We start from the raw sequence: 25,493 nt of genomic DNA, 5'->3' as shown, positions 1-25,493 counted from the left end.
CTATGTTACAGTTTTTTAAAATTTTTAGTAGGGACAAAAAACTAAATATGCTTTAACATGTATTCCTTATGTTGTGTCTGCTGTAAAGATTAGTTAATATATTGTGTTGGGGTCATTTGGGGCTCAATTTGAACTTTCTAGGGCATTTTTTAAGCTTGCTATAAGCAAAAAGTTATTTTGCAGCTAACTCCTTTTTTTTTGCACCAAAATCATAATTTTCAGTAAAACTTGAGTACATATTAAGTACTTTAGTCAACAGATTTCTTGTTTTTGAGCTTTTAAGTGGCATTTTGTGTCTTGTCGAAGCGAATGTTAGATATATTATTATGCCTGTCAAAATGAAAAAATAATAATATTTGCAGCGCACGCCTCACAACCTGAGTTAAATCATGTTTGATTGATTGCGTCATCTTTTCTGTTTGGAGCAAAAGAAAGTTATCTGCTGTAGAAAACTCAAATCTAACCTAGATTAGAGAATAAGTAATAATAAACGAGTCTGCATAAAGACTCGTTTAAGGCACCAAAAGATGTAGAATTGAACATACATTAGGGGGCGCCACTATACACATTTTCTGAAAAAAAAAATGTAGATAACTCCTTTTTGCACCAAGCTCTTCAATTAAACTACAGATTACTAATTGGACAATTTAATATGGCTTTGAACTTAGTCTCGGACAGAGAATATTATCTCTACAATTAAAGTATTGACTGATACATGAAATGTTGACACAGGGAAAGAATGGCCATTAAAACATTATATTACAATCTCGTTCTAGACACATAATTGAGAGATAACACAGGGAGGACATACAAGAAAAGATGATAAGTAGCCAGATTCGGCAGTAACAACCGACTAATCCATGCGAGATCCTTCTGTTTAGGTCGGCACAACTTGCTGGCAAGATGGCGCCAACAGCTTCAAATTCAAACACTCTCTTTGAGAACCGAACATGTAAATTAAAATGAACATCGTTATGAGATTGCTATGTTATTTTAGTGAGTTTTGATGTAAAGCGAGTAAAGATGTTTAAGAGAACAACAGCACAATTACGTAACTTTTAGAACCACATAAGTGATAATATTACCAAAGAATGGAAACGAAACAAATTGAAAAGGTGAGCAGTGAAACATTATAATAAAGCATCACTTTCCGAACGAGCTGATTTTAAATTAATCCTTTAGGAGTCTAAATAATCCGTGGCCTAAAGCTCTGAAATGAGATCAAGTCGGCAGTAAGTAAAACTAGTATTTTTTCGCAGTTTTTTAATTTTAATTTTTGGTATTTGGTACTGTGTTCACTTTGTTACCTTAAGTTAGTAATGAAGCAAGACAAAACCTGTAACAAGATAGTACCTAAATTAATATCCTTGTGGATAGCTTTGTAAATATACATTGTTGCTAAAGTAATTAGCCAAGGAAACAATCTTTTGGTTTCATTTCTCTTCATGAAAATGTTTTTGAATGCGGAAATATGTGATTGTGCCATTACCCATGTTTTTTGATTGGTTTAAAACAAAACTATTTGTTTCCTACTCGTTGAAAATCTTATTTGTTTTAATGCGTCTTATAAAACAAATATAACTTACTCCTAATTTTATAAATTTTGATTTTAGATGTACAAATGCTTTTCAATCTGACTATCATGCAGATTTCAACGATTGAAGATTGGAATATCATCTTGGATTGTATACTTTTTTAAAGTACACATGCTTTGAACAGTTTACAAGATTCATCTACAATTACATCTACTTCTTGCGTAAAGGAATTTTCAATTTTATTTAACATGGATTTTCATCCTTTTACGAGGGTCGTTTGAAACGTCCGTGCAAAAATAAAAACTACTTAATTGTTTGGGGTAAACCTTTTTTATTTTTCAACATAGTCTCCTTTTAGGCTTATACACTTCGTCCAACGCTGCTCTAGTTTGTTGATCCCTTCCGAATAAGAGGATTTGTCCAAGTCTGAAAAATAGCCATTCGTTTCTGCAATCACCTCCTCGTTTGAATAAAATCTTTTTCCCGCCAGCCATTTCTTCATATTGGGGAACAAATAATAGTCCGAGGGAGCCAAGTCTGGAGAATAGGAGGGGATGTGAAACGAGTTGGAACCCTATTTCCATTAATTTTGCGACCACAACTGCTGAGGTGTGAGCTGGTGCGTTGTCGTGATGGAAAAGGACTTTTTTGTGGGCCAATCGTGGGCGTTTTTCTTGCAGCTCGGTTTTCAAACGGTCCAATAACGATGAATAATATGCACCTGTAATAGTTTTACCCTTTTCCAGATAGTCGATGAGGATTATTCCTTGCGAATCCCAAAAGACAGTCGCCATAATCTTTCCGGCCGAAGGAACGGTCTTCGCCTTTTTTTGGCGCAGATTCCCCCTTGGTAACCCATTGTTTAGATTGTTCTTTGGTCTCAGGAGTGTAGTGATGTATCCATGTTTCATCCACAGTGACGAAACGACGCTTAAAGTCCTGCGGATTTTTCTGGAACAGCTGCAAACCGTCCTTGCAACACTTCACACGATTTCGTTTTTGGTCAAGCGTGAGCAATCGCGGCACCTATCTTGCGGATAGCTTTGTCATGTCGAAATGTTGATGCAAAATATTATGTACCCGTTCATTCTAGATGCCCACAGCACTAGCAATCTCACGCACCTTCCCTCTTCTGTCATCCATCACCATATCATGGATTTTTATCAATGATTTCTGGAGTAGTAACCTCAACAGGGCGTCCAGAACGTTCAGCGTCACTTGTGCCCATATGGCCACTCCGAAAACTTTGAAACCACTTATAAACTGTTCTAATCGAAGGTGCAGAGTCACCATAATGTTTATCAAGCTTCTCTTTAGTCTCCTGAGGCGTTTTGCCTTTCATAAAGTAGTGTTTAATCAACACACGAAATTCTTTTTCGTCCATTTTTTGAAAATCACTCGACTTCCTCGATTCAAACGAATGCCAAACACAAAGAAATAGACCGATCTGGCTGAAACTTGGTGTGTGTTCTTCCAAGAGATGCTACTAACTAAATATAACCTCGATACGCGCCAGTAGTGCTATCTCTCTGACTTTGCACGGACTTTTCAAACGACCCTCGTACATAATGTATACAAATTTTACATCTTTATTAAAATTAAATTGCACCTTACATATGACCTTACATATTCTACTTACATATGACCCGGTGAGAATGAAGTGAATTAAGTCCATTTTGAGCAGTTTTGAGATAAAATGAGTTTTGTGTTTTGCTCTGTGAAAAAATGCAGATAATAAAAATATCTTTATTATTTTTTTTTAATTATTATTACATAGAATCAAATTTTTTGTTGTATATTAGAATGTAATGGGAATTTTAAATTATTTTAGAAAATGCAAAAATGTGACTTACTTCATTGTCATTCTCAACACAACGGCATTTTAAAAACAAGATTAAGTTTAAGATTCTAATAGGGCAGCCTCAAGACCTACGCCACTGCGACCCCTTTGGATCTATTGTGGCTCCCCTCACTTTAAAGCTCACCCTTCAGACCTGTCCTTTTAATCAGACTCTTAATGCTGGAGAGTGACTCTTGGGTAAAGCTCACAGGCCTTGGTTTTTCCTTAGCCACACAAGCCCCTCACACTAACACAACACGTGCAGTGCCCGTTTCCTCCTCCTCCTGACAGAACCTACAAAGGCTATCATCTGCCAGGCCCATGCGATGCATGTGTTTTTCTGAGCCTGCAGTGGCCCAGTTAATAAGCCTACAATTATCTTTATAGCCCCACGGCCTTGACGGATTAATTCTGCAGTCAGCCTCGGCGAATAGCCTCTGATGAACTCCTTCGCCTGTCTCTGCCCAGTGGTGGCGAACCACCACTCCTGAGACCTACTCTGCACCCACAAATTTAATGGCCGCAGTCTTAACACACTTCGAAACCCCAAAACAGGGCTCCGGGCCAACGAAGTGTCCCGCTGCCTCCCTTGCCATGAGCCCTCACAAATTTCCAATAGGGTTAAGATCTAGACTAACAGCCAACCAATTCAAAATATTGGGCCCGAAATCCTCAAACCACTGTTTTGTGGACCTTGCTTTGTGAATCGGTGCATTTTCTTGATGGAAAATTATCTCTTCTTCTTCTAGTAATGTAATAAAAGGCAAAAGAAATTATTCCAACACTTTTTGATAACTTACTGCATTCATTTTGCCAGTGATGAATGCAATTTGAGACTTGCCCTTTTCATTGAAAGCAGCCCAAACCATCACTCCACCAACCCAATGTGACCTTCGAGAGAATTTTTTTTTTCCTTTCTTATGTCGTGCCAGTAACAGTTGAAACCGTCGTGGCCATCAAGATTAAACATTTTTTCGTCACTGAAAATCACCCTGGACCAAATTTCGCTTTCCTGGATGTGTTTTTCAGCAAACTGCAAACGCCGTTTTAAATGATGTTTTTTTTGAGCTGCAGTTTTCTTGTAATTTTACAATATTTTAAATACCTGGTTTAAGCTATCCACTTCCGTATTAAGCTGGCATCAAACTCTAGGTTAAATCGCTTCACGATCTGAGCAGAAGAAGCATCAGTTTTTGAAATTTCTCTTAAAACGGCGCGTTTCACATAACCGGAAAATCTTGGAGGCCTCCCAGTTCTTTTATTTTTTCCACAATTTTCTTGGCCTAACTTTAAAAAGTTTTTAATCACACATTGGGAGCGGTTTAGATCACTAGCGTTTTGCCTTTGTGTCATGCCGACTCTTTTTAAGACGATTATTCTTTGTTGCTCAGTTTCACATAATTGAATCCCGCCCGGCATATTTTAAATTAAGAAAATCAGCACGAATACTTACTCTTTGATATAAAAAGGTGAACTGAATTGATATTCTTTCAGAAACATAAAATTAAGTTAAAAATAAACCTTGATCAAAACATTGAGTTTATATTTATTCACAGCTTCAGCGAACATAAGATATGTTTTCATGATACGGATTTTGAGTGCTTTCTGACATAGTATTAATATGAAATACAGTTTAAATAATAGTATTGTTGTACAGATTTAAAAATATTTCAATTTTATCTAGTGAGTTTATACTTTTTCACAGGACTGTAGGTGAGGGATTAGCTATGCGGTCCGCGTATTGGATTCCCACTCGGTGGTCCCGGGTTCGAATCCAGCTGAAGGCTCTTAGATTTTTCTCTTTTTCTAGGAGCTTCTTACAGCTCACTGTCCCGGTGATGGACAGTGTTGTTGCTAGTAACAAGAGAAAACTGTCCGGAGGCCGGCAGTGCACTGGTAAAAGCTTCGGGCGCCAATCAGATTAACCGGGACGCGCCTTAAAATCATTAAAAATAAATAAATAAATGAAAAATAAAGATAATATGGTAGATTAGCATTATGCAGGTTGGACGGCTTTATTCGGTAAGCTTTTGCCTCGCAAAATTAATTTATTTTCTTTACAGTTTTTTCATTAGGGTAGCTGTAATAAAGAGCGATCTTGCAAGGACCTGCTTAATCATGACAGCGCCACTCCTTAACACCTACTTCTATTTATACCACCTACAGGAAATTAAACTTCACTACCTTGCCCTCGGTTGTAAAAAAATAAAAGATAGAAGAAAACTGATCCAATGAAATGGCCACACAGTGCAAATCCAGGCTCTATCAAATGGAAAACTTAATCCCAACTCTGAGTTAATCTTACAACCTTTTTTGTCACCTTAAAACTTAATTGAATATTATTGCAATTCTAGTAAATAGTATCCACCCACTTTTGGACACACCAACTCCTGTAGCCATTAGCAGCTTATCTCGCCACAATCAATTTCTTTTAAAGTTTTCAATTTTTGAAATCGCCATATTTCAAGCTACGAGGTGTGGCTATTAAATAACGAGACTATTGCTGTAAAACATTTTATTTTAAATTTATACATATTTAGTTATTATCACCTTCAATATACACCACTCCCCTATCACTACAACGCTCCATGCGAATTTACCATTGTTCGAAACAGTGCTGGAAGTCTTTTTTCTGTGAGCTCCTGCATGGCGCGTACCGCTTTTTCTTTCACAGCTTCAACGGGACTGAAATCCGTGTTCCCTTTTAATGCAGATTTGACTTTGGGGGAACAGATAAAAGTCACACGGGGGCCAGGTCTCAGGCAAATAAGGGCGGTTGGCCTTAAAACTGGGATGTTGTACTTGGCTAGAAACGTCGTATTGACAGACAATGCAGTGTGAACCGGCGCGTTGTCTTGATGGAGAACCCATCAAGACTTGTTCTTCCAACAAATCGGGTCGTTTTTTTCCTTACTCTTTGGAGTTGGGCGAGCACATCACGGTAGTAATGTTGATTAATTATAATCGATATTTTCATGCGTTTTGGACGTGGAAGGGCGACCCAGGGCGGTCATCATCTCCGACTTCTTCTCGGCCATCTTGGAAACGCTTGAACCACTCAAAAACTCGCGCACGTGATTAACATTCATCGCCATAAACTTCTTTTATTAAAAGATAAGTTTCAGTAGTGGTTTTACCAAGTTTCATGCGAAATTTCACGATAATTCGTTGCTCTACTACATGTGTAGTATCATGTTTTCGGTATACATCCTTAACAAAAACTTACAGTTTAAAATGTTAAGTATAAGGGTTGATTAAACGCCAAAAGGTACACAAATCAGCAAGTACCCAACATTTCATTCAAGCTTAGTTGATATAATTTAAGTAATTTTGCTGCATTAACTTTTCCTTCACATTTTTTAGAAATTATTAGATGTCACAGACCCTTAACTGCGCTACGCAGTTTACAAAAAAGGTAACAACAAGAACAACAACAAGAACAAGAACAAGAACAATTTTTGAAAATGCCGTTTTTGCTCATTTTCGGCAACTTTTTTCTCGAAATCTATTAGATCTGGGTGGTTGCAAAAAAATTACAGTTATTAAGGAGGGTTTGCCCTATATTTTAAAGAAAATTTGGGAATTTTATCTTTTATAGAAAAAGAGAAAAAAATTGTCAAAGTTAGGTGTTTTTCAACGTTTCGCTTTTTCGTGCAGTTTTTGACGATCAACCCTTATACAACTGTCCTACCGGACAGTTTTAATAAATTTATACGGTTAGCGTATTGTATGGTTACCTGATCTTTTACCTGAAATCCACGGACACCTGGCAGCTCCATGTACACAGATGACCGTATCGTTACTGTTGTCGTCCACTGATGAGAGTTAAGTTTCTCAAAGTAAATTCAATACTACTATTATTATAGTACTTGATAAAACATAATATTCTTGTTCTGGCACAATTGAAGTCACAAGTATTTTTGTGATGAATGTATTTTTAGTAATACATATGTCATCACTTGAACTAAGTTTTGTAGCAAATTCTTGACAAGTCATAGGAAAGTTAGTAATGATAGTTAACGGGGACATTCCAGGGGACACTTTTCAATTGGGGACAGAATAACGGATTCCGGGGACTGTTCCCGGGAAACGGAGACGACTAGTAACCTTAGCGTATTGGATTCTCGCGTAGAAATACCGGGTTCAAATCCAGTTGCTGGCCCCTTAGATTTTTTTTTTTCTTTCTAGAATCTTCAAACAGCTCACTGTCCGGTGAGATGGACAGTGTTGTTGTTTGTAACGAGAGAACACTGTCCGGTGGCCAGCAGTGAACAAAGTTGCGGGCGCTAATAATCTCAGATGTTGATGAGCCTTAAATCATTAAACAAAAAGTAAAAAATAAAAAAAAATTGTGTCTGCCTATGTGGAAGTACGAGTATGTATCCGCCATAACTGAAAATTGGCAAATCACAGAAGTTTGAAATTGTGATATTTAGTAAGGTTTAACCCTGAAACCCGATATTACACTTTTCGTATAATAAAATAATAATAATAAAAATAAAATAAAATAAAATAAATAAATAAATAAATCGGCCAAAAACAAAACCAAAATAATAGTAATAAATCAAAACGAAAGTAATAAATAATAATTTTTCCTATTCTTGCTATTAGGCGATCGGCATTAATAGCAAGAAACAAACGTTTGGCACCGCATGAACCAGATTATTGGGTATATTATTTAATTTTTTGTTTTTAAATTATTATTTTTGAAGTTTTAAAACTAAACCTACCGACATTTACGAGGGTCGTTTGAAAAGTCCGTGCAAAAATAAAAACTACTTAATTTTTTGGGGTAAACCTTTTTTATTTTTCAACATAGTCTCCTTTTAGGCTTATACACTTCGTCTAACGCTGCTCTAGTTTGTTGATCCCTTCCGAATAATAGGATTTGTCCAAGTCTGAAAAATAGCCATTCGTTTCTGCAATCACCTCCTCATTTGAATAAAATCTTTTTCCCTCCAGCCATTTCTTCATATTGGGGAACAAATAGTAGTCCGAGGGTGATCCACAGTGACGAAACGACGCTTAAAGTCCTGCGGATTTTTCTGGAACAGCTGCAAACCGTCCTTGCAACACTTCACACGATTTCGTTTTTGGTCAAGCGTGAGCAATCGCGGCACCCATCTTGCGGATAGCTTTGTCATGTCCAAATGTTGATGCAAAATATTATGTACCCGTTCATTCGAGATGCCCACAGCATTAGCAATCTCACGCACCTTCACTCTTCTGTCATCCATCACCATATCATGGATTTTATCAATGATTTCTGGAGTAGTAACCTCAACAGGGCGTCCAGAACGTTCAGCGTCACTTGTGCCCATATGGCCACTCCGAAAATTTTGAAACCACTTATAAACTGTTCTAGTCGAAGGTGCAGAGTCACCATAATGTTTATCAAGTTTCTCTTTAGTCTCCTGAGGCGTTTTGCCTTTCATAAAGTAGTGTTTAATCAACACACGAAATACTTTTTCGTCCATTTTTTGAAAATCACTCGACTTCCTCGATTCAAACGAATGCCAAACACAAAGAAATAGACCAATCTGGCTGAAACTTGGTGTGTGTTCTTCCAAGAGATGCTACTAACTAAACATAACCTCGATACGCGCCAGTAGTGCTATCTCTCTGACTTTGCACGGACTTTTCAAACGACCCTCGTATGCATAACTACCGAGACCGGTCAAATGGCCGGACTTTAAAATTTCTTATTATAGAATGAAGATAATAATTATTTAACAATGAAAAAGCGTAGTTTCTTTTGTTTAAAAATAAATCTCGTAGATTTTACTCTTTGTTGCATCATTTTTTATAATTATAGGCTTTTCAATTGCACATTTCCCGCATACGTATTTTTTACAGTTTAGACAGCACTTTTTAGTCTTATTGCCTTTGCAGTATCTTATTTGGCTATTTGCTGACCACTTGTCATGCTTTTGCAATGGTAACACAAATTTTGCCTTGAAATTTCACTTCAGGTAGATTTTTTACAAAAAAATCCATGCATTTATCCCGGAGCTAAGTCTAGGATATTGAAAACTATTTGTTGAGACCATCTCCGAGATTTTCCACGGTTATATTTCTTCCACGAGCTGTGTACATTTCTGCTAATGAAGGCAAAAACTCATTTATTGAAATTGCTGATTGCGTGCTGATTTGTTTTTTTTTTCGATATCCACGGAGTCGTCCACAAAGAAGTTTCTACCTCAAGGTTAAACGGTCAATCAAACACTTTTACCGAGAGGTTCTTGGAAAAACTTCGAAAAAGGGTCCATTCGTGTGTGAGACCAAACATCAAGAACAAGTGTGGGTGTTGCATCACGATTATGCTCCTTGTCACACAGCAATTTCAATAAACGGTGTTTTTGGCCAGTAAAAACATTCCTGTGGCTCCTCAGCCTGACTTGAGTCCTTGTGACTTTTTTTTCTCTTCCCGAAGTTGAAAAATCACCTCAAGGGAACTCATTTTGGGACAGTCGAAAAGATTCAAACGGCTGTAACCGACCAGCTGAAGGCTATTCCAGTATCGGAGTTCGAGCACTGCTATGAGGAGTGGAAGAAACGTCTCCAGCGCTGTGTGGCTTCAGAAGGAAGTTATTTTAAAGGTGACAATATAGAATTGTAATTCTTTTTGAATAAAAAAATTTTAAAAAGTCAGTCTCATTACTTAATTTACAGACCTGGTGATGTTAGCAAGCAATTAATTGGAACCAATGCAATCAATAAGAAAGGACTCTTAAATTACATACTATTAATAATTATTTGGAATTGGTCCTATAGGTGTGAAGAAAAAGCATGAGAAGAGATGCAAGGAGCAGGCTCTGTGTAGGCGTACATACTGCTAAGGGTGGCCAGATTTTTACAGGACAACGAAGTGGGTGGTGAAGAGTTGGCCAAGGATATATAAGCAGGACATATCGTTCTCTCAGCCATCAGATACCCAGCTTCATACCAACTGAATACAGTTTGATCATAGTAGTGCATGCGACATTGTTTTTTCTTTTAAATCTTACAATGTCTTACACAGTTGGGACTATACTTGTAACAGCCGTTCTCGTCTCGACTTGCGCTGTGATAAACTCAGGTTTGTTATCAATTTAAAACAGTTTCCACATTAAAAGTTTTAGTTAAAAAAAAAAATATCAAACTAATTTTTGCACAAAAATCTAAAATTTAAGACACCGCCTTCTCTTACTGGATTTGTTATAATTTTCTTCAAATATTTACTTAGTTTCTATCAAATAAGTGAATAAAAATTTTCCCCGTTTTTCACCTTACCATTCTAGTAAGGTGAAATCCATTTTCCATCTTATTAAATTTTTTACTAAGTAAAAATGTAGACCATGGAAAGGAAGAAGTAGTCATCAAATGTGCCGTTTATTTTGAAAGTAAGACAAGTCCATTTTTTGTTATTTCGAGCTATTTAAGGTTTTGCGTTTCAATAAATTTAAAAATATTGGTAAATATTAATAGACATATTTTGTGGTGTTAGATAATGTAAGTTTATAATCCAATAGTGTTTATAGTGCTGGCTAAGAAAATAAAGGTTTTATTATAACTAAATGGACTTGCCTCACTTTCAAAATTAATGAATTATTGTAATCGTTGATTTAAATGGATAATATTTCAGTCGTATCAGTCTTTTTTTAACAATAAAAACAAAATACTAATCAATAGTTCAAGTATTCTTCTTTTTTTGAATCATTTTGGTCCGAATTGCCTTCGTATTCAGATTCTGATTCCAAGATCCTTCTTTTATTACCGATTGTCATGGGGTCTTATTTCTACAAACATAATAAAATTACTTGGAAATGAGGATTTTATTGAAATGGCTTTATTACCCAGAAAAGTATTTTTATTTTATACTTGTTACCTACCAAATTCATTTTCAGATGCATCAGAGTTATAACTACTGTTGTAATCGGTTTCAGCCATTTTTTTTTCTTTTTATAAAATAAACCACAATCCGTTATTAATTTTTCGAATAATGAAACTTTTTTTCGTACACCGAGCTCAAAACAACACAACTTACTTGATAGTCGATAATATAAGTCGAATGTTATACAATTTACAGTTTTTCAGAGCCAATAGTACTAAAATTTCCCGATGTTGGTGTTATTATCGAAACACAAAATTAAGATGGACTTATTATTATTAAATAATAATAAATTTTATGAAATATTGTACCATCACCGATTACCAATATCAAAGATAGATAGATAAGACATGATGTTAAACCATCACATTTGCTTCACCATACAGCAACAGGAGTTAAATTTTGCTGTACGGTCAAATAATTTCAACCTAAGATGGACTTCCACCATTTTCAAATTAAACATATTTACAATATTGTTAAGAGCTAAAACTTCCCTCTCCCAAATATTAGGATTCTGATTTTTTTTTGACTCTAAATTGTTTACCGATAAAAAGATAATACTAAGTTTTATCTATAATTACCATTATCTTTTATTTTTTTCAAAAATAGACTTGCCCCATTTTCAAAATAAGCGGCTCAAATAATGCTGCCCGTTGTTGGCTGAGCTGTGGAGCACAGAATTGAGAACCTTCCATTACCGGAGCCGTTGCTCTTTTGAGAGATTTTTTTTTATTCCTCAAAAGAGCAATCGATTAATGAATTGTACCACCTATAGTCGAGAACAGATCCTATTCAATCATACGATCGTTAATAACATGCTCAAAAATGATTGACGCCCTTTAGTTCCACAACAGCAATAGTTTTGGTTTTATCAAATCTTGAATCTTCATTGAACAAGTCCAATTTATGTGATATACATAAACGAAAGTCTGGATGCTCATAAACTATATCCAGAGATGTATGCTTTCTCAGCCGCCACTTCTTTTGAGATTAGCTGCGTTTTTTGTATACAGGGTGACCAAAGTTATATGCTCCACCCACTTTTTTTTAAAACAGCGGGAAATTTCGAAAAAATAAAAAACACGTATTTAATCATTTTTAGTCTAGTTTATTTTCAATGATTGACCCATTTTTTTAAACCCCTGTATGTCGAGATACAGCATCCAACTTTTGTTTTTCAAATGGAACGTTATATTTTTTGTTGCATATTTTTATAGTATTTGAGCTCCTAAAAAAAAAAAAAAAAAAAAACATTTTTTGAAATCGGTTAGGTTTATCAAAAGTTATGGTAATTTAAAATATGAAAAACAAATTTCAGTTTATTGTCAAAATTACGTTATTTTTTTTAAAGAATCTGTTCAAACTGGGCACAATCAACGGATAGGCAAGCCAAAACTCTGGACTCACACGTTTTGCTTGTAGCATCACTTTTGGTGGCAAAGTCAAGATCTAGGCAGGCTAGAGTTATTCGACGTTCAGGTTGTTTTTTCTACAAACGTTTGGTGTGGAGTTTTAGGAAATCAACCAATCGGCCCATTCTTCTACAGAGAGAACTTAACTGGTGAAAGGTATCCAACTTTTTTTTAAGAGACATTTTGCCAGTTCTGCTTGAAGATGTTCATCTACAACGACGGCTAGATATGTATTTTCACCAAGATGGTTGTCCGGCACATAATGCGAGAGTGGTTCGAGGTTATCGGGACCGAAATTTCCATGAAAAGTGCTTAGGGACTCATTGTCCCATCCAATGGCCACCTCGATCTCCGGACATAACCCAAATGGACTATTTTTTGTGAGGATACCTAAAAAATAAAGTGTAAAGTATCCTTAATCCCGTGGCTTCAATCGATGATCTGAAACGTCGAATAACTCTAGCCTGCCTAGATCTTGACTTCGTCACCATAACTGCTGCTACAAGCAAAGCGTGGGAGTCCAGAGTTTTGGCTTGCCTATCCGTTGATTGTGCCCAGTTTGAACAGATTCTTTAAAAAAAATAACGTAATTTTGACAATAAACTGAAATTTGTTTTTCATATTTTAAATTACCATAACTTTTGAAAAACTTAACCGATTTCAAAATTTTGTTTTTTGTTTTTTTTAGGAGCTCAAATACTATAAAAATATGCAACAAAAAATATAACGTTTCATTTGAAAAACAAAAGTTGGATGCTGTATCTCGAGATACAGGGGTTTACAAAAATGGGTCAATCACGGAAAATAAACTAGACTAAAAATGATTGAATACGTGTTTTTTATTTTTTCGAAATTTCCCGCCGTTAAAAAAAAAAGTGGGTGGAGCATATAACTTTGGTCACTCTGTATGTCCGAGTTTATAGATTTAATTGAAAATGATATTTAAGTACACACAATACATGGGATCTTCGTCTTTCAACTCAGTAAAGTTGTGAGGAAAAAGTAAAAATTAAATGTGAAAAAATCTGTACTTAATCCATTTTTTAAGAAAGCTTGAAGGGAAATTTACATGAAAATGAAAACATTAGATTAAATCCTTTTAGAAAAATAATAAACAAAGAAAAATGGGATAGTAAAAAATATTGGAGCAAATCCACAATTTTTAAATTTTTGGTTAACCTCAAAACATATACTGGGTGAAAACTATATGATAAAAAGTTAAAACTTTCACTAAATTAAAAAATTTAATGTAAAAGAAATTTTAGAATTCAATTTTATGCCTTTCAAAGGATCATTCTTTGTTTTAAAAATTGGTATTCAGGGTTTAAATATGTATGATTGAAGCTAAAATTGTAGATACACTTTATTATCCTACAATTCAATGGCTTAATAAATAATATTTTTTTTAAATAAATATTTTCAAAAATAATTATCTTGTAAACAAGTTACAAAATTTAAAATTATTTATCCTTTAATCACTTTACTCAATGGATTTTTCAATTGTAAATGGCTCCCAGTCTATTCTGCAAACTTAGTATTGGTTAGAGTAAGGCCTCTCTTTAAACTTAAATTTCGGTTTAATGTATAGTTTCACAAACTATAATTTTGGTGTAAATTGATATGAATTAATTATTCCGAATTTGAAGAATATTAATGAGTTAGAACCTAGAGAATAGTAGTAGGCGCCACGGTAGCCGAGCGGTTAGAGGCGAGACCTGCGAAGCTAATATGTATTGTGGGACTGGGTTCAATTCCCGGTCTTAGGCCTTGGATTTTATTTAATGGTTAATAAAAGAAATTTTACAGTAAAGTATGTTTGCTAGTCGCCTCCGTCCAAGACACCTAATTTGGTAGTTAGACGTAAAGCCCCGCCTGAAAAGATAGGCTATTACTTTACTTTACTTTTTTTAGGGTGCATTCCACTAAGCGCTCATAACGATCAAAATATACCTTCAGCCGTTTCACATGACGACCGCGGTCGTGGCGAAAAAGTCACTAATGACGTCATTATTTTCGCTCACCTTAAGAGCTGGGTCGAAGTGGGCGTTCAGAAATTTGGCGCAATTTTTAAAACAAAATGTGGCGACCGAAAAAATTATCTCATGTAAATTACAGTATTATCTCATGTAAATAATTGAATGTGTTTCTCGAAAGTCTAAAAAAAATAATAAAATGAAAAATTACTTATCCCTTTACCTACTAAATCACTGAATAACGATCAATTACACTTTGATAGTTAATAATACGTGGCTTAAGTTTTCGCTTTTCACTATTGCGATTTTGTAAAATTGCATTCCACTCTTCATCGGAACGTTGCATTAATAAATATCCCATTGTTGCCACAAAAGACATTTTAATTTTATTTAAACGTAAATTTTATAAAATTGAATTATACAGGGTGTTCATTTTCAGACGGCTCAAATGCATTTCATGCTTAAACGGTTAATCTGAGCGAAAAATGGTAGAGGAAAAATTTGTTGCCTGTCACCTCTAGTTTCAGAATATGTGATTTGATTTTAGATTCCTGCCCGCATACGCGGCAGACGCGCGACCAAAAGTAAGGTTTTGCAGTTGACCCCCATTTTCATATACACAGTTTTAAAGAGCATAAAAAGTTATGAAAGAAACCGGAAACCGCAATTCGATATTTTCAAAATTAAAGGTGCTAGGCTATTTCAAAATCTGGTATTTATTAATCATATTTCAATTTTTTAACTAGTTATCAAAGAGAAAGAAGAGCACGCGATAGGTCATTTTTATGTATTTTTTCATCCCCTTTCTACTAAAAATATTGCCAAGGCAGTAAAGCTAGTATTTTTCTTAATATCGGGAAATAAGTAGTTATCCGAGTGATTTTTCTAAGAAAAATCAAATGATAAAAGATTTAGATGTTCTCAAGGTGACAGGCAACAAATTTTTCCTCTACCATTTTTCGCTCAGATCAAGCGTTTAAGCATGAAATGCATTTGAGCCGTCTTAAAATGAACACCCTGTATATATTTTTTTAATATAAGTCAACTTTACCAATAATTAATAAAGTTTATTACAACTGCTTATAAACGGGGTTAAAATTAAAAAAACAACCTCTTCAAGCTTCTGACTTATTTTCGAGGTCGCCATTGTAATGTTTACATGAACGGTTAAAACGTCCCATAGTCCATTCCACTTGAGTTTTCTATTGTAACGCTCGCAAGCAAGTGGAACGGGCAAAACCGCGGTCGTGAGCGTGATCGTTGTGAACGCTTAGTGGAACACACCCATAGTAGTAGGAGAAAATGGTGCAAATATTTATATATAGTATGTATGTTATAGACAACATATTGTTGGCTGTAGGATTTCCGCTCAGTAATCTAGAGAAGAGTCACCATCTACTATTGTTAGCCAGCTACTTAACAACGAGTACTCTTATATAAGACCCTGTCGGTCTACGTTCCACGTTCCTCTAGGTTAAAAAGAGATTGCTTAGATTGTAAAGATGGTTCCCAAACAAAACCCATAAAATTATTAGACATTAGTGATCTGAGAAGTTTTCTTCTATGCGATTTCAGCTGAACAAACAAATGAAGACAAGACAAATACAACTTTGCGGATCAAGAGATCGCCCATCTCTTCCGTAGGACTGTTTCCATTTCTACGCGCCGGACGTGCAAGAAATTTCCCAGCCACTTGGGGGATGATAGTCGGTGATGACAGTAAGTAAATCTACAATATAATTGGTTTAGTTTGTTTGATTTTTTGGAACTCACTTTGGCCTGAATCATTTTGTGACCCAGTAATGGACTGGCTAGTGTTGTTCAGTTGAGGTCCGAGCTGAAGGCTCAACCGAGTCGAGCTTCGACTCAAGCCTTTACGGCTTGAGCCTTCAGAGCTCGAGCCTTATAGCCCTCGAAGCTCAAATTGGAGGCTCATAAACCTGGAGTTGAGGCTCATAAAGTGCGAGCCTTTTAAAATTCTTAAGGAATGACGAGTAATCAATTTCAATGAGCAACGAACATTTTAGAAATTATTGTATTCATTTATACAAAAATATGTTGGAAAAATTCATTAACTATAAGTTCATTTTATTTTAAGAAATGGATTGATTTAGTACAAATAAAATGTTTCTTATAAAAAACAAAATAAAAGCTCGAGCCTTTTGAGCCGAGCCTTGGAGGCTCACCGAGCTCTCTATGAGGCTTCAACTCGAGCTCTGACTCGAGCCATCCAATGAGCCCTGAGAGCTCGAGCGCTTAAGGCTCGAACCTTATAGCCTTATGGCTCAGCTCTTGAACAACACTAGGACTGGCTGGATGTTTCAGTGTTTTTTTGTACAGCTGGTACTTCGTTTTTCTACTGATAGACCTTGTTTTTCAAATGTTCAAAAAAGTCCAAATAACATCTGTTGGTTACTGGTATTCTTCGTCGAATTTTAGCAGAAGTATTATTAAGGGGTTATAGGCAGTCAGAGGCGCCAAAAAAGTCATTTTTTCAAATTTTTTTGAGGGAAAAACGTGTTTACTTTTTTATTCGGGAACTTTTGCGTCATATCAGTCCATGTTTAAAGAACTTATTATAATTTTTTCGTTACAAATTAATAATAATTGTACTAATGGCGAATATTTTAATGCAACACGTCAAAAAAATGCAACCCTCTCGTGGACATGATATCTTGAGACTGGGTCATCTGAAATCAAAATTTCGAAAAGATTTCGTTAGTAGATGACTTCATCTCGTACTTGACCGAAGGATTTAGAAAAAAATTGAATTTTTAATTTTTGGGACAACTTTAAAGTTTGATTCACGATTTTCACTAAAAAAATTGACCATTTTATGTTTGTAAAACAAGTTCTATTCATTGAAAAAAAAAAAATCCTTCGTCCAAGTACGATTTTAATATGTGTAAAAGAAATACGTAAAATTTCAAAAAGATCGGTGCAGTAGATTTTGAGATATCGTGTCCACCGACTTTGAAAAGGTAGTTTTGAGAAAAACGCGTTTAAAGTTTTCAGCGGTTAAAGGTTTGCGAATAAAACCTGGATAATCTTTTTTTCAACTTACACAGTGTCATCGATTCCAGGCCCATAAAATAAGTCCTCCATGTCTTCCAAAATGTCCAAGTTTTCCGATTTCTGCTGTCTGCGTAGGATTCTTGCCTCCCGCGTAGCAAGTTGAGCTCTGTGCTCAGCGATGGTAATTCGAACGGTCGGGGCTTGTAAACACTTTCACTCTTACAATTTTGCTCGGATCGACTTGAAATTTTAGGACAACATTCCTGGGATACTTTAATATAAAAAAATAAAAATAAAAATCGATTTTTTCAAATTTCTGACTGCCTATAACCCCTTAAATTAGGCTCACTAAAAGTAAGAGAACTTTGTAATTTTCTCAAATTCTAAACTCAATCTTAAATTGTGATATGGATCAGACTTGTTTTGAGACAATGCCACCGATAGTTTTATATTAGTTTTCTAATTTATGGGCAAGTCCATTGATGGCTGTTGCTGTTTAACCACTGCAGATCCACAATGGTCTTCTAAAGATGTTTTCTTTGTTAAAATTATCGATTTTATTTTTTTTGTTCTATCATTTGGAAGTTTGAGATGGGTAATTTTTTTTTTCTTTATCTTGCATCAGGAAACAACAATTTAGGAAACAAAACATGCGTACATCAAGAACGCTGCATTGTGGGACATAGCCAGGATTCCGCTTTCCAAACGTCTATGGAGCAGACTGTTCCAACTGTAGAGCCAACGTTGACCATAACCATATATTGGTCACGTAGACCTGCAAAGCTAATATGCATTGTGGTACTGGGTTCGATTCCCAGTCTTAGGACTTGGATTTTATTTAATGGTTAATAAAAGAAATTTACAGTAAAGTATGTTTGCTAGTTGCCTCCGTCCCCGACACCTAATTGGTAGTTGGACGTTAAGCCCCGCCAGAAAAAATAGGCGATTACTTTACTTTACTATTGGTAACGTAGGCACTTCTATACCCAAATGGAAACTGATGAGGTCATTTGTCTGGCTGAGCATGGTCTAATAGGACTTGCTTTTTATATTCTGTGTGGAACTGAACAAAAACAATTTTCTCTAGAATTAATTGGGTGGTTACTGTTGTTTGACTTAGTTAACACTAAACCTACCGACATTTATGCATAACTATTCCTATCGTGACCGGTCAAATGACCGGACTTTAAATTTACTTAAATTTCCCATTATAAAATGAAGATAATAATTATTTAACAATGAAAAAGCGTAGTTTCTTTTGTTTAAAAATAAATCTCGTAGATTTTACTCTTTATTCCATCATTTTTTATAATTACAGGCTTCTCAATTGCACATTTCCCGCATACGTATTTTTTACATTTTAGACAGCATTTTTTAGTCTTATTGTCTTTGCAGTATCTTATTTGGCTATTTCCCGACCATTTGTCATGCTTTTGCAATGGTAATACAAATTTTGCCTTGAAATTTCACTTCCGATAGTTTTTTATACAAAATCCATGCATTTACCCCGGGGCTAAGTCTAGGATATTGAAGACTATTTGTTGAGGCCATCTCCGAGATTTTCCACGGTTATATTTCTTCCACGAGCTGTGTACATTTCTGCTAATTTCAGAGCGACCAACTCCCCAAGCGGAACTGAAGGTTCTCTGCTTTCAAGTTTTCCCAAATATGGAAAGGCTTTTATTGCATCGAACGCTAGCCAAGATTTGATTCCAAATTTGTCCGGTTTATTTGGCATGTACTGAGTAAATCTGCATCATGACTTTGTTGGAAACAAATGTCCTTCGAAGAGATGCTCCTGATTATAACAGTTTTAACAGTTCTTTACGAATTTGTTCCAAAATTTAGAAATCAAAGCAAATTTATCGGTTTGTAAGCGATGATTTTTCTTTGATCCACTCGAATAAACCTCAAAATTTCCGTCTATACATTTCTGCTCACAGTGTTTGAGAAGAATGCTCGTCCCTATTTTTTGTTCCATAGAAAAAGGCAACATCGTACATTTTTGGCTGCATATGCACCACATGCAAACAATAATCCGATAAATGCATTATCAAATTGAGTTTTCGAGAGAATTCTATTACAAAAAATAAATAATTAAAATTAAAATATTCTCAGCCGGTCAAATGACCGGTCACCGTAGTTAAGACGGGCTACACATTTTTCTCAAAAATCAAATATTAGGAAAAGAAGTGAATATTAAAAAAACAATTGTATACATATTTTAGGAAAAGTCGTGAAGTTTAATGGTGGTTTGATAACGCTGCAATTAGAAAATTTAAACCAAATTTAAAAAACGGCCAATTGACCAGTCGTGGTGGTGTTAAGATGGTTTACTTTATTATACAGTTGCATCAATATTAATTGTTTCAAGACAACTTGAAAACGGTCACTGTCCAGAAAATGAAGCAGGACCCCAAAATCGCTAAGTTTTTCCAGCATCAACAAACTAAATCAAATTAATAAATCAATAAAATTAACAGTTGATTAATAATTTATGGTTTCCACAGAAAACAAGCGAGAGGGTGGTTTTATTTCATTTCCAAGAGTGGGAAGATCTGGCCCCAAGAGGAACGGAGGTGGTGGAAACGGTGGAGGCCTATGGTTTGGACCTCGTCTTGGCAGGAACCAAAAACGAGGCGATTCATGGACTTTAGAACAACTTCAACCAAATCTCTTACCAGGTAATCAACAATACTCATTAGGCTAGTATTTTTATTTATTTATTTTTCTTTGTTCTTTTACCGCTGATATGAAGTGGAGTAGCTCGCTCTCCTTTCAAGTAGAATCCTTTTGAAATAGTTGCGGAGATTGCGTCGTTTTCTAATTTTCTAATACTGTTCCTTTCTACAATCTTAAACTTTGTAGTTCATGGTAAGCCATTTTGTGTAGTTTCACCAACATAATTAACCCTTGAGCCGTCACCATAAGTGAAGTGCCATAAGCCGTCACCTCGGGTCATATTGACCCATCATAGAAATCGAAGACAAAACATTTATTTATACTTTAATAATACAGAAATACAAATTTAAAAAAAAAAATCAATAACATAAAGATGTAATTTCTAAATGAGGTGCTACTTTTGAGGAAGGTGCGTCGGTCCATTTTGAAATTTATATTTTCACGTTGAGCATTATTTTTATACGTGATACACGCATTAAATCCTTCCCCCACTCCCACTGGGGTCGCTCCCTTAGCTTTTACACAGTGGTGGACCGCGATAGACTTCGGTCACTCAACTCTCAGAACAATCTCCACGGACAATAGCTACACACCCCTCGGCGGCAAGGCTACTTTGATACTCGTGCAATATTATTAGTAGCAATAACAATAAAAAAAATTCCTTTTATTGAATAAAATTAAAGAATTACTTGCTTCGGAAACAGTTTTATTGGAGAAGAAAAATGTTACTCAAGGAATCACCTCGGGTCAAAACACTAAGGGTACGTTCACAACGGAGCTGTGAGCATAGATGATAGCGGAGATGATAGCAGTGATGCATCAGCGCTTATAGAATAACCTAGTACATTCTTATGTGAGCGTGCACAACGAAGCTTCGACTAGTGACTCATACGCGCTGCTATAAACGAGCATAGATGATAGAATTGAATTTTTCATTTTTCTGCTAGCTGAACTCCAGTATCGGAGCTTCAAAATGGACGTAGAAAAATTATTTAGTGCTGTCTTTACTCATTATTTTTGGTTATTATTTTATTATTTACTTTTAAACAATATTTTGTTTTTTAAATCGTGCCTACATTTATTTTCATGTGTATTTATTTGTTTTTTTTTCAATAAAACCATTACTTACCTAAGAGTAATCACTAGTTTTTTTTCTATGGTTATAGGATTTCCATAACAATTTTTCCAAAGTTTTCTTAAGTTTGACCTTATTTTTTCTAAAATATAGTCGAATGTGGGTGGACCCATCCTCACATATTCAAAAAAACGATCCGGATAATTTCTAAGTTCCTTATATAAATAGTGAAATTCACCCAAAGTACTTCGTTTTTTATTTATGGGATGTACATGATATTTTCTAAAGCGTTTTTTCTTTAAAATATACCATTTTGTTGCTGCTGAACATAAAAACTCTTCTTCACTACTCGGACATGTTGCATGTATCACAGCTCTGTTGTGCACACTAATCGGCGATTATATTTTTACTCTATCAGTTATCATCTCTGCTATCATCTATGCTCACAGCTCCGTTGTGAACGTACCCTAAGAAATGAATGACACGAGCCGTCACCTCGGGTCAAAATTGCTGGTTCGAGCCCGTACAGCAGGCGGTGGGCTATGCCATCTCAATCAAAATACGTCAAAAAGAGATGAATAAAAATTTCGCGAACCCAGCCCTTATAGATATTAAAATAGAAGGCTTGAAATTATGAGCTGGGTCAATATGACCCTACGTGACGGCTGAAGGGTTAATTAAAAATCATATGCATATCGGTTGTTCTACCAACTTTTGCTTCCTAAATAGACCCATTTATTTTTTTTATTTCTTTATACCCTGCTCTTAAGAACTTGCTTAACTTTTTGATGTTAGACAGTTTGAAGCACATCTCATATTGGAGGTAAATTTATCCTTCGGAGGTTTCTCCCATTGTACTGCATTCGTTAGACTCTTTTTGGGTGAACGCTCTGTTTTAGGTATGTCCACTAGCTAGAATCAGGGATACACCTTGGGTGCCACATATAACCTATTCCGCTAGGGGCTTTTACAGAAATTCAAGTCCTAAAGCTGTCTAGTTTGGTGTAAACATCGCCGCATCGAATAGGATGCAGTATCATGCTATGCTGGTTGGTCTTGAAGAATAGAAAATCTAGCCTTCCATTTACCCTAGGCTCTTCTCAAAGAGAGAAAAGTAATGTGAGAAGGCCACTTAGTTTTCTCATTCAAATTTACAGTGTATAATGTAAATACTTTTAATTTTGGTTAATTCTAGCATCCCAAAGAGCCACAATACTTTCTATTCATGATGTTGCCCTCTTTCAATTCTTCCTGTCTCATCTTGTAATCCTTGTAGAGCAGCGTTTCCCAACTTTTTTTGGCTCGCTTACCACTTGGTAGTACATCATGCTAAATTGTACCATTTCGTCAAAATGATTGTATTTTATTAAATTTGTTATTCCGAGTGTGCTATTTATTATAAACTTTGTAACGTATAACATCTTAGTTTTAAAACTTTTGTTTAATAATTAAAAATTACTTATGTACATATTTTTTTCTCTTCAAAATTATTAATTAATTTACAAAGTTCTTCCTTAGAATCCAACTGTTATAAATTAATATATTGTAAGGATTCAACTACCTGTAAGTAACAATTAAATTTAATGTTGCTTGGATAGAGCTTACTCGTTACAATCAGTCTCTTTAAGCAGATCTTTACATAGTTATCATTTAAGTTCTGTCACATGATAATTCTATTAAATTTTCTTTATCTTTTATTGATAATGATGTAGCTTTTCCTAAATTTTCTTTATAGAAAGGGTTTGAAATCCAATTATCATTTGTGTTTTCGGGTTTTGGAAAATACTCCTTGGAAGACAATTTTAATCCAGTTAAATGTGCTATTATATTTTCTAGTATATCGTGAGACAGACTAACCTTATTACTGTACATATTAACAACTTTACTGTTTAATATTATTGATTAAAATAATTTTTATGAATTATAGGAAAAAAACGTTTCTATGATATTTTTATGATTTAATTTTTTTAAATTTTGTATGTCCGCCATTATTGATTATTTTTCGCGTACCACCAACCAGCAACTCGCGTACCACAGGTTGGGAACCGCTGCTCTAGAGTTTTGTGTTATTCCATAAAATATTGGTTAGGTTATCCAATCCAGTGATTTGTTCTTTCGTTAGAAATTTGTAGAGTAAAGACGAAGTTATACGTAATGCTGCAACAGAACTGTAGAGTAGGTGTAAAAGTCTAATCCAGAATTGTCTGATATTCATCCACTTCTAATAGCTTTGAATTATTCTCCTCTAGACCTAGTTGCACTTGTTATTATTTAAAAATCCAGAAAGTTGTAATTCTTGTAGAGTTCTGTAGTACAGATTTTTTATTCAGCTCACTACTTGTTAATTTTACTAACTAGGAACATTCATACATTCTACCATTTATGCCTTAACTACGAGGGTCGTTTGAAAAGTCCGTGCAAAGTCAGAGAGATAGCACTACTGGCGCGTATCGAGGTTAAGTTTAGTTAGTAGCATCTCTTGGAAGAAAACACACCAAGTTTCAGCCAGATCAGTCTATTTCTTTGTGTTTGGCATTCGTTTGAATCGAGGAAGTCGAGTGATTTTCAAAAAATGGACGAAAAAGAATTTCGTGTGTTGATTAAACACTACTTTATGAAAGGCAAAACGCCTCAGAGACTAAAGAGAAGCTTGATAAACATTATGGTGACTCTGCACCTTCGATTAGAACAGTTTATAAGTGGTTTCAAAATTTTCGGAGTGGCCATATGGGCACAAGTGACGCTGAACGTTCTGGACGCCCTGTTGAGGTTACTACTTCAAATCATTGATCATTGATATGGTGATGGATGACAGAAGAGTGAAGGTGCGTGAGATTGCTAGTGCTGTGGGCATCTCGAATGAACGGGTACATAATATTTTGCATCAACATTTGGACATGACAAAGCTATCCGCAAGATGGGTGCCGCGATTGCTCACGCTTGACCAAAAACGAAATCGTGTGAAGTGTTGCAAGGACGGTTTGCAGCTGTTCCAGAAAAATCCGCAGGACTTTAAGCGTCGTTTCGTCACTGTGGATGAAACATGGATACATCACTACACTCCTGTGACCAAAGAACAATCTAAACAATGGGTTACCAAGGGGGAATCTGCGCCAAAAAAGGCGAAGACCGTTCCTTCGGCCGGAAAGATTATAGCGACTGTCTTTTGGGATTCGCAAGGAATAATCCTCATCGACTATCTGGAAAAGGGTAAAACTATTACAGGTGCATATTATTCTTCGTTATTGGACCGTTTGAAAACCGAGCTGCAAGAAAAACGCCCACGATTGGCCCACAAAAAAGTCCTTTTCCATCACGACAACGCACCAGCTCACACCTCAGCAGTTGTGGTCGCAAAATTAATGGAAATAGGGTTCCAACTCGTTTCACATCCCCCCTAATCTCCAGACTTGGCTCCCTCGGACTACTATTTGTTCCCCAATATGAAGAAATGGCTGGCGGGAAAAAGATTTTATTCAAACGAGGAGGTGATTGCAGAAACGAATGGCTATTTTTCAGACTTGGACAAATCCTATTATTCGGAAGGGATCAACAAACTAGAGCAGCGTTGGACGAAGTGTATAAGCCTAAAAGGAGACTATGTTGAAAAATAAAAAAGGTTTACCCCAAAAAATTAAGTAGTTTTTATTTTTGCACGGACTTTTCAAACGACCCTCGTATAAATGTGCTGAGTGCAATTTCTACTTGGTGCAATTTGTTCGTATGATTATTATTTGACTGCATGGATGCACATAAATTATTTTACTTATAACTAATCTATTCTTTAATGTTTAAAGGATATCCGGCTTACAATGAGGAAGAAAAAGAAAATCAGTTCTCTGAGGAATTATCCGATGAATCTGTATCAAATAAAATTGTATGAGACATTATGGAATCAATTAAAACTTTTTAATGTCCCAATTTATTATGAAATTATAATCATTTCTTAAAATATTAGTAGGCTGTGTCCTGTAAAAATTTTTGCACTCGTTTCATTTTATGTAATACTTGTATATTATACATTACTGTAAAAACAATAATAAGAATTTAATGTAACAAAAAGTGCATACAATAAATGTGCCTTTTCATTA

General features: G+C 35.4%; 1 protein-coding gene across 1 annotated transcript; it reads left to right on the top strand.

The window, feature by feature from the left end:
- The first annotated feature begins 1,616 nt into the window (after positions 1-1,616).
- On the top strand, positions 1,617-25,493 carry Capa (cardio acceleratory peptide capability). The gene is made up of 6 exons (XM_074142859.1): positions 1,617-1,756; positions 9,809-9,974; positions 10,150-10,453; positions 16,206-16,349; positions 20,156-20,329; positions 25,200-25,493. The coding sequence occupies exons 3-6, from the start codon at positions 10,384-10,386 to the stop codon at positions 25,283-25,285; spliced, it is 474 nt and encodes a 157-aa protein (XP_073998960.1). The 5' UTR covers positions 1,617-1,756; positions 9,809-9,974; positions 10,150-10,383; the 3' UTR covers positions 25,286-25,493.

This window comes from Rhodnius prolixus, unplaced genomic scaffold (genome assembly GCF_049639745.1).
Source record: "Rhodnius prolixus isolate KJV_2025 unplaced genomic scaffold, Rpr scaffold_12, whole genome shotgun sequence".
Lineage (NCBI taxonomy): Eukaryota > Metazoa > Arthropoda > Insecta > Hemiptera > Reduviidae > Rhodnius > Rhodnius prolixus.
Note: the sequence above shows the minus strand (reverse complement) of the source record. Positions and strands in the feature narration are given on the sequence as shown.